The 20,726-nt window shown below is 42.2% G+C and overlaps 1 protein-coding gene across 1 annotated transcript in view; it reads left to right on the plus strand.

Annotated features, from left to right (window-relative positions):
- The window catches only part of apbb3 (amyloid beta (A4) precursor protein-binding, family B, member 3), a 93,560-nt gene that overhangs the window by 36,500 nt on the left and 36,334 nt on the right, over positions 1-20,726 (plus strand). The window contains exons 4-6 of the mRNA XM_039775286.1: positions 12,931-12,991; positions 16,835-16,981; positions 19,063-19,190. Coding sequence (XP_039631220.1) covers positions 12,931-12,991; positions 16,835-16,981; positions 19,063-19,190 — 336 coding nt within the window. The remainder of the gene's footprint in view (positions 1-12,930; positions 12,992-16,834; positions 16,982-19,062; positions 19,191-20,726) is intronic.

Consider the following 20,726-nt stretch of genomic DNA (forward strand, 5'->3'; position numbering starts at 1 on the left):
TAGATTTTGGAAAGAGCGCCAAGGAGAGGCTCATAAGCATTTCTTTTGTGGACGTGCAATATGGAATCTGCATGTACAGCATGTGTGAAGACTTGTGTGTATCTTGTAATGATAAAGAGGGAGAAAGGCCATAAAGGGTTGGGGATCAGCAGAGTATCTCGCTTTAAAATACAGAAAAGCAGAATAATGACAAACAAAACGTTGTGACGTCTCATGTCCTCTGCTGACTATGTGTGTTGTAACCTAAAGAGTTTCTCACTATGCTCATCGGATTCGGGATCCCAATTGAATGCCCACTTCTCCTTAAGTAACGTCCAGGGTGGACAAGGCGAGACCTTAGGGAAGAACCAGAAAAAACAGATTCATCTTGGAAAATTCTCCTGTGGTCTGTGGGGGAAACAGAAGCAGGCATCAGCAACTCTGGTCTCTCAGGCACATGGGGTGATAAGCTTATCTTATCTGAGCCTTGTTGATGCTCCCTATGAGAACGTGTGTGACTGTGTTGACAGTATGTACTCGTGTGTGTGTGGATATGCATTTGCATGAATGTGCCATGTTCTGCTGCAGAGCTTTTGTTCTCCTATCTTTTCTAAAATGTTTGGTTTTACTTCTGTTTCTGCTGGTCCCAGTTTGTTAGTTCAATTCATTCCCATTTATATGACGTCCTATTGAACATACTGTAGTCTGTGGTGGTGGACACTTGAGGCTATTATTTAGGAAACTGGTGCCAAGTGCTAGAATTAGCTCTTTGTATGACCTAGGGACTGTTTAACCCTACTATTATCCTAGCATTTCCACCCATCTGTTATCTTGGGCGGGTCGGTGCCGACCCGTGTCCTAAATCAGCCTCCCTCAACCCTCAAACATTTTTTTATCATCCAGTTTGTTTCCTTACCTCTTGGTTACCTTGTTAGGCTTCCTTATCCATGAAAAGATTTTAAAATTTGGTTTTAAAATTTTTGGTGTGGCCCTCTGAAGATGATGTCAATAAAACGGCCCAGTCCAAAAAAATTGGTAAAATAAACCTCAGGAGAATTATACAAATAAATCAAAGGTTTATATGTTACCTGACTATTACTGAGGGGTATTAAAACACAACTGTAAAAAAAAAAATTAAAATTTTTTATTTTAATAATATTACTATCAATATCAATATTATTAATATTAGTAACATCTGTGGTGTTAGGGTCGGTTTTGACCCATATATATTTACTTCAAGAAGAAGACAAAAAAAGTATTTTTTTTCCAAAAGTTGAACTTTAATTCAATTACAAAGACAAAGTCAAACAAGTAAGACAAAATAAAATACAAAATAAATTACAAAATGTAGATCAAACAAACAATCAAACCAATAGAATTAGTAATACGGTGTTAGGGTGGTAGCTCTCCAGGACCAGTATTGCTACTGTATGTTTACACTATGTGCAAGTAGGACAGTAAGTGACATTTTTAGTGTGCTCTTTGCAAATATATTTCTTGCATTTGGCACACATGGAATTGGTTTTTCTGTCCTTGCTGCTTGGGCAGACCTGACAGCGCTTTCTTTTGGAATCCGGCAGCCTCTCTGGGTCTGGGTCTGTGGCTGTGGCAGGGCTGGCTGTGGCAGGGCTGGCTAAAGGGAAGGATGCTGGTGCTGAAGCTCTTCGTCTTCCTGCTGACCACTCCTGGATTGAACATCAAAGGCAGGCGCTGCACCCATCTCTCCCAGACATCCCTTATGGGAGCAAGCTTGTCACGTCTTGCTCTCATGTCTCGTTGTCAAACCTGAGGACTCTCGAGATCATGTGGAAGCTCTTCAGTGACATCGTGGCCCAAAAATATTTCTGCCTGTTGCTGTGTCCCAGAGACTGGCTGTGGCCTCATTGCTGGATCGGTATACTCCAGCAAGAAGAAGAATTCCAATATAAGCATCCAGGAATTCTTCATCAAAGTCAATCCATGTGTCTCCGTAGACTTTTTGTCCTTCTAGGTTTGTCATGTCAAGTATTATTTTCTTCAGCGATGATGGCATGAACTGTTCAAAACTTGTTTTGATGTCACTTATCCTTGTTATGGCAAACCTTGTGACCCCAGGAGTCATTCTGATGATATTTTCAGCAGCTGCCCTGCCAGTTGTCCTGCGAGTCTCGTCAGGTGGTACTAACCTCCAGGAGATGCTGCCATTCTTGGACTGTAGTACTTCAGCTGGTGGGGAAACTGCTTCAGAGGTGATCTCCTCCTCAGACTCTGTGTCTGTGTCTTCTGACTGACACTCCACAATGTCTTCCTCCTCTGAGTCCACCTCATCAGTGTCGATATGTGCCACTCTGTAACTTGTCCTTCAGCTAGGATATGATCCAGAGCTTGGAGTGCTGTGAATCTGGCCATTTTTACCTCTGCAAATTAGATGCTCTCTCTCCAGTCACAATCACCAAACTGAACTGGTCTGGGTCTGTTTTGTCTGGGCTGTCTCTGATTTTTTACTCGGGGGAGATGTGAAGAGATAAGCCCCTGACTACAGCTCGGGGGATGGGAGAGGCCTACTACCTGACAGAGTTGTGTGGGGGTGTGGGGGGGGCCAGAGTGAGCTGAGAGTGTGTTTATACTGGAACTTAAGTTTGGCCAGTATTTATTGTTTTATGATCTCTTATTGTACCCTGGGTCGTGGCCGACCCGGTAAGACCACAGGCAGTGAATTTCTGATTAGAGAAATAATTTACCTTTTTTTTTTTTTTTCTTGTTTAAATGGAAGTTTCAGAAAAATAGAAAAAGCCTTGATGCAGTAAACAAAATGTATGCGTTTAAAACTTGAAAACGGGTCGGTACCGACCCTAGGGTAATAGTACGGTTAAGTTTCTTTCAGCCATTGTCTCTCTCTTCGTCTTTTCCTGCTTTGCCTTTTTGTGTTTTTTCTTTTTTTTTTCTTTTGTCATATCTCTGCTAAATTTCCTCCCCTGGCTGGGGTTCAAATTTGTGTTTGGTTTTTTGATTCTTTTGAATATGTATTTCATTCTTTATTTTTGGTTTTGTCTATGTATATTAATTGCCTTTGCTATTTTCTGTGTTTTTTTGTGGGTGGGCCCACCTGGCAATCACCACCAGTAACTTCACTCTGCCCTATTAATCTGCTGGAACACAGTCACAAGCCAATGTGAGACCTTCACATTGTCCCCAACCAAGGTGACATTTACCCCAGGAGGCAAATCTCACTTACTCAGGGGGTTAATTTGCTTAAAAAAGCTACACTATCTTGAATAGTTACCCAATGATGATATGAGACTCTGATGGTCCAGGTCAGCTCCACACTCCCTGGTTGCTTCATTGAATCTCATGAACATTATGAACCCAGAATTGTCGATAGTCATGACCCGAGATAAGCCGGGCAAATGAGGACACACACACACAGTCAGCAAGGGGCTGGTGTAAAAGTGTTTTTATTAAAATCCACAAATGAACAATAGTGTAGTGCAAAAATAGAGCATCAAAATAGTCAATAAATAAATAATTCATAAAAATCAATGATGTCTGTGAGTTGAAATCCAATAAATAATCCCAATGATAAAAACAGCATAAAGCCGTGCAGTCATCTGGTTCTTTGTCTTATCCTTCCTGAGCCCACTCTGTCTCCCTGACTCACCCTGCTCAGGTATCTCACCACGGCTGCTGTGACACTCCAAGCCGACTGTCCTTCCATTTTCCATTACACTCTCCTAGCATCTTAGGGAACCCTAGGAGGGCACCGCCACCATCATACCTGTTCCTTCATAAATTCAGCAGGAAACAATCAGTCCCTGGAGCCCCGATCACTTGCTCCTCCACTGGGCTACCACCCGCTCTGCCTGTTCTCACTCACACTGTCTCAGGCACCCGGTTCGCTTTTCCTTTGTTGATCCCTCTATCTCTGCATTCCAGGCTCCCTATATACAGCCTGATTGCAGGTAGGAGCGTTCCTCCACCTACTCTGAAGTGTGAATGAGGCACCTGACTGATCCCCTCGCATTTGCAAGTGAATTTGCAGTCAGCCAAGTACCCCAATCAACCCTGTAGCCAGCTCCCGTTTGGAGCCTGCACGTTTTGGGACCTGATTATTTATTTAAAAATCGCACTTTGCTACGGACCTTCGATTGCAGATACCTGCTCTTTCAATAACTTTGCCAAAAATATCGAAAATCATAGGTGAAAGCAGGGACAAGCATCTCACTAATTGATGCGTTCTCATCGACTCAGTATGTTTCGTTCCTGTATACCGGTATCTGCTCATAATTAGTTTTTTTTAAGTAAGCGAAATAGCATTATGATTTGCAATTATTATTATTATCGTATATACTTATGTGTAAGTTGGGTCTTGAAACCCAAAAAATCGATCATAAAATCAGATCCTGACTTATACGCCTGTTCAAAAATACATCTTTTTGCCTCCTCCAATCTCGCATCAGTTCCTCAGACACATCGAATTTTGTTGCAGCAGCGCAGTTTCAAATTTCGTTCATCACTTCAATGAATTTTAATTTAAAACCAGCTCCATATTTTCTTCTGATCGAACGCTTCGTTGTAGATAAGAGATGCACTTACGATAAAGGTGTATGAGGGTGTGAGATACAAATAACACAAAACAGTGCAAACGTCGCTTCGGAATAGTTTGGGTATTACTGTATGGTCACGTAGGCACAATACATAGAAACAAAAGGCAGTGTGCTCCATGGTTAATCTCTCAGGTGGGTTTTAGCATATCATAATCTCTTGGACCAATAGCGTGAGTTTTCCGCATTCGACTTATGTGACTGACAATATAATATACAGGAAATTATACAGTAAAATCAAGCCTGACTTATACGCGGGAGAACTTAAACGCGAGTCTATACAGTATTATAGTTATTTAGGCTTAAAATAAAAATGTTAAAGACAATATTTTAAAATTTCCTCTTTGTCAATTGCTTCATTATGGTAGAAGTAAGTTCATTTTCAAAATGTTGACACAGGGTAAACAGGATGAAAGAAGTTGGGATCCCATGAGATTGACCACCGTAATCCAGTTCAAGGTGTCTACAAGGTTAGGTTAACCAACCATCTCCTAAAGTTTTGCTCACTAAAGAGGTGGAGTCAATCTCTGCAGTGCCATCTAGTGGTTATTCATCACCTTGTTTATAGTGTGCTGTGTATTACGATCAATTGGCGCTTTTCCACTGCATAGTACGGCACGACACGGTTCAGTTCAGCTCACTTTTGGGGGGTTTTCCACTGGGAACAGTACCTGGTACCTGGTCCTTTTTTTAGTACCACCTCAGCCGAGGTTCCAAGCCGCCGAACCGTTACCAAAACGTGACGTGTAAACTGCTGGTCACTGATTGGCCGGAAAAATCGTCATTACTGCGTCACTGGCTATTCTTTTCTTTAAAGGTACACACACGCGGAAGTTTGTGTCCCGTCTCTCCATCGCTGGACGCAGTTTGTTGCATAAGTAGATGAATGTTTCTTCAGACATTTGAAAGTTCTCCAGCCACTGAGTGTTTGTAAAACCGGGAACAATCACATCCCAACACTCTGAGGCACGGTTAAATGTCCAAACAGATGGTCTGTTGCGGCGACTTTTTTGCAAAATGTGGAAGATCTGTAATATACAGAATCAGCATTTTAATGTTACACTGACAGTTAAGTTCATTTTATGCTTTGCAACAGTGATAAAAGTTAGCTAGTGATGTGCTTTTTTTAGATGCTTACCCTTGCGCGTCGTCGAGCTAAAGTGTTGTCGTTGTCTGCGTGTTGTTGTAAAAGTTCCACGGTGTCACGGCAGTAGAGGCGGCGCAACTATAACGACACGTGAATAATCCCGCCCACTCTAAAGCGGTACTAAACTGCAGTCGAAACGCAAACCGAGCCGAACTGAGTCGAACCAAGGTGAGCTGTACTGAACCGTGCTGTGCCGTACTATGCAGTGGAAAAGCGCCTAATGAAGACTGGACTTAGCAATGGAACCCAAACTTTGAGCTGTTCATCGAGCTCCTGAGCTCCTACTTACTAGTGTTGCATCAATTGGTTTCCTAATTGGCAACTAATTCCTGCTTTACACTGTTTCTTTAATTTCAGGATGTCATTTAAAAATTCGCACAAATATGTCTTTTATAAAGCTCTGTTCATATTGTATTTAAAATTTATATTCAAAGATTTTTTTTTGTTCTAATACAATCTCAAATTCATACTTCTAGTTTTATTTCAATACCCATTAAAACTCCATGGCTTTTACCTCGGTGAGCTTTCCTCCCACATTCTATGAACTTAATTACATACAGAATCCAACCATTGTTCCTTTTTCAAAGCATTCAGAAACATTTCTTTTCTTATTATCTTGTCATCTTCACTTCCCTGCATAATTGTTAATGCTTTTCAATGTTATCTGATATTCAGTGGAGCCAGACGGTATTCAGACCCCTTACAACACTTTTTGTGTTGTAGATTTAATTTTCAAAGGACACATTGTCCATTTTGCCCGTCAGTCTACACTTAATGGCCCCTAATGACAAAATGTTTTCAAAAAGGTTGGCAAATTTATTAAAAATCATAAACTGAAATTTCTCATTCATATAAGTTACAGCAGGTGGAAGCATTGATTTGCCTGATAGCAGTGAGCAGAAAAGACCCGCAAGGGTGCTTCTTAGCACACTGTGGAGGAATGAGCCTGTGGCTAAAAGAGCGCCTCCCGGAGGGGATGTTTGGGATTTGTCATGATGGCGTCCAATTTTCCATCACCTTCTTTTCCACATCAGCTTCCAGTGTTTCCAGGGTCCGCAGGATTTCCTGATAAGTTTGTTCAGGCATTGTGCTTGCTTTTAGCTTAAGTTGCTTCCCCAGTAGACCACAGCATAGAACACCACAATGGCTACTATGGATCGGTAGAACATTTCCAGTAGCTTGAAGTATACATCATAAGATCTGAGTCTTTTCAGGAAGCCCAGTCTGCTTTGGTTCTTCTTCCCCAGCGCCATTGTGTTGTGTCAGACCAGTCCAGTGTGTTGTTCATGTGAACAGTTTACAATAAAAAACAATACAGTTTATTTTTGTATAGCCCAAAATCACACAGGAAGTGCTGCAATGGGCTTTAACAGGCCCTGCCTCTTGACAGCCCCCCAACCTTGACTCTCTGAGAAGAGAAGGAAAAACTCCCAATAAAAAACCTTGTAGGGAAAAAATGGAAGAAACCTCGGGAAAGGCAGTTCAAAGAGAGACCCCTTTCCAGGTAGGTTGGGCGTGCAGTGGGTGTCAAAAGGAGAGGGTCAATACAATACAATACACAGAACAGAACAAATCCTCAATACAGCATAAAAATAAACATTTTAGAAGTATGGAGCAGAATTCAACAGTGGATGATATCACATAATAAGATTGGGATATTTTTAGAGTCCTGGAGACCTCATCCATCAAGCTGCCTCCCCCATTGGCCATTCCACGGCTGAAACAGTGCTGGGCCAGCCAATCCAATGAAAGGACCCCTCTTTCCCATGATTCCTGCAATCCTCTATCAGGGATGACTTTACCACAGGCAGGCAAACAACTTGGCAGGTGGGCCGTGGCACCAAGTGCCACATTTGAGTACCGAGAACAGAAACAGAATAGGTGAGGGTTAGTATTCAGTTATAGCTATCATGTTACTTATGTTTTAATGCAAATGACTAACAACAGAGATGCAGTCTGTACAGTTAATCAGCAGCTCTAGTCAGGATATGCTAAACTGAAGTAGTGAGTCTTCAACCGAGATTTAAAGGCTGAGACTGAAGGGGCATCTCTTATAGAAGAAAGAAGACCATTCCACAGTTTAGGGGCCCTGTAACTAAAAGCTCAACCTCCCACTGTTATTTTATTAATCCTTGGAATCATAAGCAGACCGGCATCTTGAGATCTTAATGTGTGCTCTGGTTTGTAAGTCATGATAAGTTCAGACAAGTAAGCCGGACCTTGGCCATTAAATGATTTATATGTTAAAAGGAGGATTTTGAAATCTGCCCTAAACTTAACCGGGAGCCAGTGTAAGGATTTAAGAACTGGAGTTATGTGTTCATATTTTCTTGTTCTTGTAATAATTCTTGCAGCTGCATTTTGGATTAACTGGAGGCTGTATAGAGAACCAGACTGGAATTTCTCAAATAAATTGTAAAGCGTAAGGTGTGACGGAAGCTGACTGGCAACTACTTTTTCTAGTATTTTAGAGAGAAATGGTAAATTTGAAATAGGCCTATAATTGTTTAGTATGTGTGGGTATAGATCTGAATTTTTAAGTAATGGTTTAATGACTGACACTTTTAGTGCATCAGGTACTGTACCATGCAATAATGAATTATTGATAATGTTTAGAATTGGTGCTACAAGAACATCCATTGCACTTTTTACTAGTTTTGTTGGCACTGGATCTAGGGAACAAGTAGTCGGCTTCATTTTCGAAATTAAAGTTACGACTTCCTGCTCAGTTACAGGATTAAAATTATTAAAGTGCTGAATGCAATGTGAGACAGGGTCTGCTAAGCTAATGTTTGGTTTGTACTGTGATGCTGAGATCTGGGATTTTATATTTTTAATTTTCTCATTGAAGAAGTCTGTACTGCTAATGTCTGTTGGTATTTTGCACTGTTGATCTGAATTGCCATTTGTTAATTTAGCCACTGTTCTAAACAGTACCCGAGGATTTGTATTATTGCTATCTATTAATGTAGAATAGTATAGGTACTTGTAGCTCTGCACCACCTTTACGTCCTTCCACTGGATGGTGGCTATAATGGCAGGGAGTGTGGTGCAGTGGTTAAGGCTATTGACTTCAAACCCTGAGGTTGTTGGTTCAAATCCTTCCACTGACACCACTGTGTGAACCTAGTCAATTCATATGACCTGCCTGTTCTCTAATTGGAAAACCAAATGCAACCACTTATATCATAAATTTTGTAAGTGAGCCAAATAAATAAATAAGTAATGGTGGCTGGTCTCAGAGACTCCTCGGCACAATGGAAGTCGACCACCATCTCTTTTGCCTTGCTGATGATAAGTTGTTCTTGCACCACAAGACAAAGTCCTACATGCCTAACCTGGACCCTGACTCATCTCCATGATATTTGTCCTGTGAGTCTGTATTCTTGATTTTTTATATTTCTGTTGTTGTATGCATCTGAATTTCTGCAAGAGATTAATAAAGGTTATCTAATCTAATCTAAGGATTTAGAACCTTTGCTTTAGAACTCAAAATTGTGCTCCTGTTTGCTTTAGGTCTCCTTGAGATGTGTCTAAGACTTGTCTGGACATCATTTAGAAAGGTGCACGTGTGCCTATGTATATAAGATCTCACAATTCACACTCTGTGTCTGGAAAACATGAAACCATGAAGTCCACAGAACTCTCTGTAGACCTCCTCAATCAAATTGTGGTGAGTCATAGATTAGGGCAAGGGGATAAAACCATTTCTAAAGCTTTGAGTGTTACCAGGAGAACAGGGGCCTCAATACTTTTAAACACCATGACTCTTCTTAGGCTGACTGATTACCTGGGAAAGAAGGACCTAGATCAGGGAGGTGATCAAGAATCCAATGGTCACATTAACAAAGCTTCAAGAAATCCTTCACTGAGATAGTAGAATCTGTCTAATGGATGACCATCTAAGCAACTCTCCATCCATCATGTGTTTATGGTAGAATGGACAGCCTGCTTGGAGTTTGCCACACAGCATTTTTGGGACTTTCAGAGCATGAGGAAAAAGTCTCTCTGGTTTAATGAGACCCAAAAAATTGCAAATGTGTTACAAATCAAACACTGAAAACATTCGAGAAATGGTCTTGTCAAAAGAGGCAGTCCAGAGCCAACAAATCCCAACATGAAATACAAGAATTGAGTGATAAAAACAAAAGCAAATAAAATGTGAAACCAAAGAATAAATAATTACAACACTCTTCAGAATGATCCACTGAAGGACCAACTCGTTAGTCTCAAATATAAAGACTGAGGGTGGTACTTCAGCAGTGATGTCACGATGGCCCCACTTCTTGGGGGTTCCACCCAGAAAACACACTCAAATACATAAATATAAAATAGAACAGAAAATAAACATAAAATATTAATAAAATTAAATAAAACAGGGAAAGCAACAACTGAAAAATAACAAAAACAATTATACAAAGGAAAATACACATAAGCCAGGGAAGAAACTCTGGCTATAGCATAACAGGTGGTATCACAAAGATGTGTGTAAGTTTGAGTAATGACAATTTCACATTAGTCACTTAAGAGTGGGTGTATGAGTGAGCGGACTCTGTGATTGGCTGGTACCGTGTGCAGGGTTGGTTCCTGGTTTGGACCCAGTGCTGCTGGGATAGGCCCTGGGACCCTTCAGTCCTGACTTAGATTAGTTAGGTTTGAGAATATTAGATAGATAGATAGATAGATAGATAGATAGATAGATAGATAGATAGATAGATAGATAGATAGATAGATAGATAGATAGATAGATAGTGTGGTCCCCGGCTGGGGCTGGAGCCCGGCCGGGACGCCCAGGAGGACCAGAGGAGGGCTTGTGCCTCCTCCAGACCGCGAGGGGGCGTCCGTCCTGGTTGTGTTGGGGGCCTCGGGTAAAGGGCTTGGAAGCCCAGCCCTGTAGGGACCCGTGGCCACCGCCAGGCGCCGCCCCAGTGCCTGATTATCCCGGGAGCCCGGCACTTCCGCCACACCAGGAAGTGCCGGGGGGAAGACGACAGCAGCATACTGATAAAAACAATATTAATTAAATAGTGATAAAAATGCAGTGCAAGTTAAAAAATGCAAGGAGGAGAGTGCAAGGCAGGTATAACACACAATTACTTTATATAATGTTAACATTTACCTCCCCCGGGTGGAACTGCATAGTGCCGGGGAGAAACGATCTCCTCAGTCTGTCAGTGGAGCAGGACGGTGACAGCAGTCTGTCACTGAAGCTGCTCCTCTGTCTGGAGATGATCCTGTTCAGTGGATGCAGTGGATTCTCCATGATTGACAGGAGTCTGCTCATCTGCCACAGATGTCAAACTGTCCAGCTCCATGCCTACAATAGAGCCTGCCTTCCTCACCAGTTTGTCCAGGCGTGAGGCATCCCTCTTCTTTATGCTGCCTCCCCAGCACATCACCACGTAGTAGAGGGCGCTCGCCACAACCGTCTTATAGAACATCTGCAGCATCTTATTGCAGATGTTGAAGGACCCCAACCTTCTAAGGAAGTATAGTCGGCTCTGTCCTCTCTTGCACAGAGCATCAGTATTGGCAGTCCAGTCCAATTTATCATCCAGCTGGACTCCCAGGTATTTATAGGTCTGCACCCTCTGCACACAGTCACCTCTGATGTTCACGGGGTCCATGCGGCGCCTGGGCCTCCTAAAATCCCCCACCAGCTCTTTGGTCTTGCTGGTGTTCAGTTGTAGGTGGTTTGAGTCACACCATTTAACAAAGTCCTTGATTAAGGTCCTATACTCCTCCTCCTGCCCACTCCTGATGCAGTCCATGATAGCAATTTTGTCAGTGAACTTTTGCACATGGCAGGACTCCGAGTTGTATTGGAAGTCTGATGTATATTGGCTGAACAGGACCGGAGAAAGTACAGTCCCCTGCGGCACTCCTGTGCTGCTGACCACAATGTCAGACCTGCAGTTCCTGAGACGCACATACTGAGGTCTGTCTGTAAGACAGTCCACGATCCATGACACCAGGTATAAATCCCATCTCTGTCAGCTTGTCCCTAAATGGCAGAGGTTGGATGGTGTTGAAGGAGCTTGAGAAGTCCAGAAATATGATTCTTACTCCACTCTACTGCCTCTGTCCAAGTGGGAGAGGGATCAGTGTATCATGTAGATGATGGCCCCCACCTTCTCCTGGTATGCGAACTGCAGAGGGTCAAGGGCTTGGCAGACCTGTGGCCTCAGGTGGTGAAGTAGCAGCCTCTCCATGGTGAGATTATGCCAATCTGTGCAGACATCTTAAAACTCCCTGAAGTTTTCAAGGTCTCCTGCAAATTAATGTCTCCTCCCTGATTGAGGTCATCCACAATCTCCTAGAAACTGCTGTCTGAACCCAATTTGTTATGTTGGCTACAACCCTAGTATAAAAAATCAAGAGAATTATATTAAAAAGTATAACTGATGTAAGTGCTGGATTGGATGGACTGGCTTCCCGACTGGAGTCAGGAATGACTAAATGCCTGGCAGGAAGGCTGTAATGGATAAAGCCCAAGACTGGAGACACGACCCGGCTTGGATGTTCCTCAGTTACTGTCCACTCAGGACAACCAAATAATGGATGGACAAGGAGCTAGTGGACATTTTGTTCCATGGTGTGAAAGGTGGCAGTACTCCCCTGCCTGGAACCTAGTAAGGACACCCGCAGGAATGCCTGAGTATTGTAATCTGGTAGGGAGATCCTATCGGTGTCCTTTGCTAGGAGAATGGACATTACCATTTTGGAGAGCTTCCTGGATATGACCTGGAAGTGTTTCTAGTGCACTGCCTCATCCAGGAGTGAGATTTGGAAGGGAGAGAATGAAAGCTAGTGTGGAAGAATGAAAGGGGATGGAAGAGGAGAAGGGGCTTTATTAAAGACAAATACTGTGTTGGATTGTTATTGAAATCATGTGAACATGTCTCTGGGTAATAAAAAAATCCTTTTATTTATCCCAAAACTGTGTTTGCTGGAGTTGTGTCTGGTGTTCAAGGCTCTGTGACAGCCTATTATGGTCACACAGAGATTTTCAAGGAAGGACCACACCATGGTGTGAAAGTTTTAAAATGGTGGATGACCTCCCCCTTTCTGAAATCATTGCAAGTTGTATTTAATTATACAGGTTAGAATTTTTCAAGGGGACCTCTCCTACCGAAAATATTTTTTTCCAATTTGATATGTCTATATGTATGACATATTGGGACCTTAATATTAAATATTCTACATTTTCTTTCTGCATTACAGAAATCTGTTACCATGGCAAGAGGAAGAATATTTCCGGACCAACAGTGACCCAGACTCTAAGGTAGTCATATTCACTTTTAGCCAGTTATTGGTTCATATTTTACTTCATCTTGACCACCTCAGGTGTCATATTGGTGTTCAAAGGTGCTGTGATTCACTAATATATGGCAGAGAGGTAAGCTCTGTTGCCTTACATCTCCGGTGACCTAAATTAATTTCCAAATCAAGTCCATGAGTCGATTCTGTTATCTTCTTGTTCAAAACTTCTTAATGGCCCTTCTGGTGTCCTGCTACAACTTGAAGACCTGCATGTTTGCTTAATTTCCAAGTCTGATCTGACATCCTTTTCAAGATTACACTCATAATACAGTACTTTGGAAATGTGAAACTGTGCTGGAAAGTCATAACACTGTCATCTATTTCAACATCCCAAGTGATTTCTAGTTGAGAAGGAAGTGCTCAGGAAGACATGATTAGCAACTTCAGTCGTCCAGATTAACATTTTCTCCTACTAGAAGTCATGCACTTGACATTGGCTTTGTTTTGTCATGGTAGGGTTTTAGGGAGTCCCTAGTATCCCCTTTATAATAAAAAAATAAAATAATAATAATAATACATCCATCCATTATCCAACCCTCTATATTCCAGCCACAGGGTCACGGGGGTCTGCCGGAGCCAATTCCAACCAACACAGGGTGCAAGGCAGGAAACAAACCCTGGGCAGGGTGCCAGCCCACCACAGGGCACACACACACACCAAGCACACACTAGGGACAATTTAGGATTGCCTATTCACCTAACCTGCATGTCTTTGGACTGGGAGAGGAAACCCACACAGACACGGGGAGAACATGCAAACTTCACACAGGGAGGACCCGGGAAGCAAACCTGGGTCTCCTAACTGTGAGGCAGCAGCGCTACCACTGCGCCACCCATAATAATAATAATACTTATTATTATGTTTATATTGCTCTTTTCTCATGACTCAAAGCACTTCTGTGAGTGGGGAGCCACTTCAACCACCACTAATGTGCAGCATCCACCTGGATGATGTGACAGCAGCCATTTTGTGCCAGTATACTCACCACATATTTGCTGTTAGGTAGTGAAGTGGTGAGAGAAATAGCCCATTAGAGACAGGGGATGAATAGGGGGCCAGAATGACCAGGATATGGTGGGCAATTTAACCGGGACATTGGGATACACCCTACTATTTACAAAGGATGACCAGAGAACTTTAATTACCACAGACAGCCAGGACCTCGATTTTAGGTCTCATCTAAAGAATAGTGCCATTTTTACAGCACAGTGTCCCCATCACTGCATCAAACCTCAGGGTAAGCGTCCCCTGCTGGCTTCACCAACACCTCTGCCAGAAGCAACCCAAGCTTTTTCCTGGTTAGTCTCCCATTCATACACTGGCCAGGCTTGATCATGCTTAGCTTCAGGTGGATGACCTGTTCTGAAGTGCATGCGGTATGGCTGCTGAGATACAGTATACTCTTATACTCTTTATTATGTAGATCTTAACAGAATGCCCCAAATCTCATACTCTTACCATACTGTCATTTACTGAAGCTCAGCACTTCTCCCTTCTTGTCACATCTGTAACCTCAGGCATTTAGATAGAGCACCAGAACATGTCAGAGAAAATGTTACATGGTTGTTCATCATGTATTATAGATGGTAACTTTTAATCTTTAAATATTATGAGTACTGCCATAAACCAATAGCAAACAGTGTGGCTTTGCAAACCTCATAATTTTAGTTGTTTAGTTTCAGGCTGTGTGTAAACCTGTAGTTACACTGAATTTTTTCTAGTCAGCAAATATTTAATTAGCTCTTCCAGGACCAGGCAGCATGGTTTGTCTAAATGTGGCTGCAGACAGAGAGGTGGTCTTCTCAGGCTTTGGAACCATGCAACCTAATAGTTTTAGATGTTTCGTTTCTGGCAGATCATAAACTTGCAGTTACACTCAATTCTCTCTGGTCATTACATGTCATTTCTCTTGTTTGTCTGATTATAGCCAGGCAACACTGTCTGTCTGAATATGTGAAAAGAGAGAGAGAGGTGGTCTTCTCAGGATGTAAAATGACAAAGAGTGAGAGAGAGAGATCATGCCTTTGCAAGCCTCTTGCTATGTAGTCCCTGTTATAATATTAAGGTTAATGTCACTGTCTCTGTAAAATACTTTTAAACGATTGATTCACTTGTGCAGGCCAAGTTTGGAGCACAGGGGCTAGGTGCTGCATTTAGACACCACTAATTTAGCAGTTTGGAAAATGAAGGGAACAACTGCGAGGGTAGGCATTGGGCTATTCTTGTATTTTTGGAGGTAGGGGTTGAGTCCTTTACTTTCCTTGTTTGGAGACCAGAGAGGACCGGCACGTGGAGCAGCCAGTATATAAGGCTTGGACAACTGCCAAACACTTCGAAGCTGATGGACGTAAGATTATGTCATCCGTCCGGAAAATCCTTTCAGTGCAGTGACAAAAATGACAAACTATGCACAAAATGTTGTCATGGCTTCCTTTCGTCTGTAATGCCGCATAAATCGTCATTAAAGAAAGCTAAATTATTCATTCTTATGTGATTGTTACCCCAATATCACTATGGGAGAGATATCGCCTTTTACATTATATCTATATAGTTTCTGGTTACTTAAAACGCCACAATTTAAAAGAACTTATACCAACAAGGGAGCTTTAGGGTTAGGGTTAGGGTTAGGGTTTCTAAAGGAAACAGTCCCTGACTCACTAATGTAACAGCTTGGCCATTTCCAATACTGCCCCAGCTTTTTTGGAATTGGGACTGCACTTACTGTAAGTTTACCTAGTGGGACGTGCTGGTTGACAGTCTGGTCACATTCTCAAGTCCAACATGCCATCAGCTCAAGAGAGGGACTGAGACTTTAATGCGTTGTGTTCGTGCGAGGTATGACTAGGGATCCAAAACAATTGTTGGGTCGCTCCATTCAGTTAATGATGGAGAGTGCAACAAAAACAGTGCATGATGGTGCCAACATAGCACAACAAAGGGCTGCTATGCCTTCTTAAACGTCTCAGTTTTGGAGTAGAGCTCTGACTCCATTAACTGTGAGTCCATAATGATATTCCTCCTTCCAGGAGTGCCTTATAGTCCTCCGATCAGAAGGGGTGGAGTCAGTTGTGCTCATTGGGTGTCTTCTCTGTGCTGCGGGGACAAAATAAGATAATACCGTTAGTGACAGTGCCCTCCCTTTCCCTGGGGTGGTACTGTTTACCAAAGATGAGTCTCTCAGACGTGCATGTGTTACAGTGTGCACCCCTTGCGACTGAGTCACCCCTTGAGCTCTGTTGCCCTTTTCCTCTCTGCCTGTACAACACTACAGTATATCTGAGTGTCTATGTAGGGTCTTTCTAAATATTCATCCCAAAAACATGCAGAGGGTATCTAACTGGTAGTATCTCTTAAATGAGCTGGTGCATGAATGTGTGTGTGCTTATTGACTCTCTTTGGTGGATTTCTGCCCCACCAGCCTCATTTCTGCTTTGCACCCAGTTATAACAGGATAGACTGAAACACCGCTAATCCTGTAGTGAAATAAACCAGATCAGCTAATCCCTTCCTATATCTCTCCGCTGGTTTCTCCTTCTGCATCATTATCATGTCTGCAGTAACTTCCACTTGGACTCTTCGAAGGGTCTGAACATCCTAGGCTTTGGCCCTAAAGAGATTTCTCCACACTCCAGTATCGACATTCTCTACTATCCAATGACATGGACTCCTATCTTAACAGCACAGAGCTGCAGATACTTGCTATTTTACTTCGCTTTGTCTCCTGGCTCAGTCATTAGAATGGGCATTGTATTGTCTCCTTTCACGTGTGACTCACCTGTATTTTGTTTGTTTTTCCTCTCACAGTGCTTTGCTGTTCGCTCGCTGGGATGGGTGGAAATCCCAGAAGAAGATCTAACTCCAGGGAAGAGTAGCATTGCAGTGAATAACTGCATTCAGCAGCTGTCCCACAGCAAGTGTGAGGGGAGAGATGCTGTGGGAGCCTGGGGAGAGGTACGGGACTGAAATGTCACTGCCGCTCAGCACAGTTGTGTCAAAGACCCAGCTATTCATATTCATGTGCCGCATTCAGGTGCTAAGGGATGGACAGAAAGTATACTGTTCGTACTGGCAAATTTCAAGTGAACCTTCCAGTGGGAATATTTGGAAAAATCACAAATTTGCCAACTGATAATGTAACAGTTATCTATTATCTCATTCAGTATTATAAAACTGAAAAACAGGTCGTCCTGAAATGACATTTTGGTGGCCAAGTTGTATTTGGAGCAACACACTCCATGCTTAATGCATTTGGGCTGCCTTTCATTTTCAAAAATGCAAAACAAATAGAAAATCAACAGCAATCCTGCATATCCCTCAAATACCAACCAGAAATTTATGCACACAAAATAAAGTGGCAAGACGAGACGTGACAAGTGGTAACCTTCCCATAGCACATGAACAAAGGAGTACATTTACTTTGATTTGATCCCAATGCTTTCTAAAAAGAATCTGCCGGATGTATCAATTCAGCAATTTTATAGTGCATCTTTAAAAGGCTCTAGCATCGCATAGCTCTTTGTGTCATTAAGTAGTTATTAACTACTTTAAAAATTAAAGTTGTGGTGCAAGAATGAACAAGAATGAGGTATTGAAGAATCACACACTCTTAATAACAATAGGTCTTTCATGTCACTTTACTGGGTTGTGTGGTTTTCTTGTAGCTCCATTGCTTGACCAAGAAAAATGTCATTCTTGGTGGGGTTCTTTCTATGTGAAGTTGGTTCTTTAGGCTTTGAAAAGATTTCAAATATGTGGACAATACAGAAATCTTTTGTGTATAGTAGGCTACCTAGCAGGATACTAACAGATGAAGAAAACCAGAACTTAATCTGTGCGATTGTATTCAGCAAGAGTCCTTTTAAAATTAGGAGACTGTTGAAACTTCACAAATCTTTTATCATCAAATTCATGACTAATAATGGTGCCCTTGATTAGGTGATTCACTGTTTATCAAAATAATTCTAATGGATCTACTTAATCAATGCCTTTGACAATTTTAAAGACCTGGCTTAGGTCTCCATGCAGCCTACTTTACTTGTCCTTAAGTCCTGAGATGCACCTGATCACTCTCCTCTGCACAGCTTCAAGTGCTGCCATGTCTTTCTTGTATGGTGGTGACCAGAAGTATACAAAACACGGCAGGTGTGGTCTCACCAGTACATTATATAGTCTGAGCATAGCATCCCTCACTTTACATTCAGCAGTTTTTACAATATAACCTTTTTAAATTGCCTTTTCAATAGCTTCTGTTCATTGATTAGATTATGGAAATGCCATGTCATGATAAACCTTTAAATCCTCTTCAGAGGTTACTTCCCGTATGACAGTGTCTCCCGTCTTGTATTTATAATTGATGTTCCTTCTGCCCATATATAGCACTTTGCCCTTTTCTACATTAAAGTAGTTTTCACCCAGTGCTGAAGATTGTCCAGCTCATTTTGAATTGTTTTTGCTGCCTCCTCAGTGTCTGCCATTCTGGCAATGTTACTGTGACCTGCAAATTTTACAAATTTATTAATTATTCAAAACTCTTATTCATATAAATTAGAAAAAGTAACAGTCCAAGGATAAACTGAGGAACTCCACTGATAACCTCAATCCATCCTCCACTTATCTGTGCTCTCCTTCTCCTGTCTATTAAGCAACTTGAGACCCAGTTCTGTAGGTTACCTCTGATGCCATTAACTTCTAGTTTCTAATTTCATCTGCCACAAATCTTCCCAAGCCAAATCCCTCTGTAACAATTTAGCAGGTTCTCCATTATCTGCATTCCACCCATTTTGGTATCATCTGCAAACTTAACCATCTTGTTATTTATTTTCTGATGAAGATTTAGGGATAGACCTAGTTCCTGAGTGTGCGGTTACAGGTGCCAATTGCACCAGTGAAAAAGCTGACCGAGCAAGATGCCTGAGGTCTTTAATAATAAGGCGGCTAATGGAATGAGCAACCTTCTGATTGAAAAATCCAGTACCTCAGCCATGATGGACAACCGCACCTAATTTAGGCTTTTAATGTGTTTCTCTTGCCAGGGCCAAGATATGGTCATGATCCTCAAAAAAGACACCCTAAGCCTGGTTGACCCCGTGGACCACAGCCTAATCCACTGCCAGCCCATCATCAATATTCGCGTTTGGGGAGTTGGATGTAACAATGGCAGGTACAGTTAGTGCAAGTCAGAAGTGTTCTTTTCCTTTTTAGTTTTCTTTCTTTTCATTATTTTGGTTTGTATTTCAGAAGGGTTTGTTGTCTGTCATAATATAATAATATTTATTTATTTATTTGAGCAATAAGCCAAATTTCTATCTATCTATCTATCTATCTATCTATCTATCTATCTATCTATCTATCTATTATATAGTGCCTTTCATTTCTATCTATCTATCTATCTATCTATTGTAACAAAACACTATATTGCACCCGACCCGACTCAGATTGGACACGGGAGGCATGTATAAAAATAAACTTTTATTTTCTTCAACTGGAGGGCACATCTTCCCCGTAATCCCCCCAGCCACAACACACTCCCAAAACACAAATGAAACACCAAAACACTCCTCTCTCTCTTCCACCACCACTCATCCACAAGCTTTGTCCTCCTCCTCCTGGTTGCTGGCTCCTTTTATGGTCCACTCGGAAGTGCTCCAGGTGCTTGATCACCTGTTTCTGGTTGCACTCCAGTGTGGGGCTGAAGATTAGTCCAGCTGGGCTCAGAAGTGCCAACTGCAGTACCCATTGGCGGCTCCTGTGGAAAACTGCACAAAACTCCAACCCCCATGAAGCCCTGGGGGAATCCGAGGCACCACTGCAACCCAGGGAGGCTGCCATCTAGCATCCAGGGGGAGATACTGGGTTTCCTATTGTTGCTCCCCCAGAAGATATGCTGCCACACTATCTATCTATCTATCTATCTATCTATCTATCTATCTATCTATCTATCTATCTATCTATCTATCTATCTATCTATCTATCTATCATATAGTGCCTTTCATATCTATCTATCTATCTATTATTTAAATAGCATTTTTTATATGACATAATTAATTCTTTGTTTTTGGTTTTCTGTCTACCTATCAATCTATGTTAGCACAACACAAATGACTGCTATGTTGTATGATAAAATTTCTATGTCATTTTTTTGTTCTTCTTCTTTTCCCACTTCTATAGAGGTCGATTTGCGTGATCCTACTTCTTCATACAGCTCGGTCCTGCACCTCCTCCCTAGTCAGATTTTAACCATCCACCCCCACTCACGGGTGGCACAGTGGTAGCGCTGTTGCCTTGCAGTAAGGAGACCTGGGTTCACCTCCTGGGTCCTCCCTGCGTGGAGTTGTTCTCCCCATGTCTGCGTGTGTTTCCTCCCAAAGACATGTAGGTTAGGTGCATTGGTGATCCTAAAATGTCCCTAGTGTGTGTGTGCCCTGTTGTGGGCTGGTGGGCTGGCGCCCTGCCTGGGGTTTGTTCCTGCCTTGCACCTGGGATTGGCTCCAGCAGACCCCTGTGTTAGGATATAGAGGGTTGGATAATGATGATGACCTCCACTCACTTTCTCTTCCCCCGTATTTCCTTTCCCATCACTCTTTTGCCCACATATTCATTGTCTCTTCTTATCACATGTCCAAGCCACTTCCTGTACTTTTCTACATATCTTTCCCACTTTTGCAGTCCCTCTGATTGTCTCATTACTCATTCTGTC

This window comes from Polypterus senegalus, chromosome 13 (genome assembly GCF_016835505.1).
Source record: "Polypterus senegalus isolate Bchr_013 chromosome 13, ASM1683550v1, whole genome shotgun sequence".
Lineage (NCBI taxonomy): Eukaryota > Metazoa > Chordata > Cladistia > Polypteriformes > Polypteridae > Polypterus > Polypterus senegalus.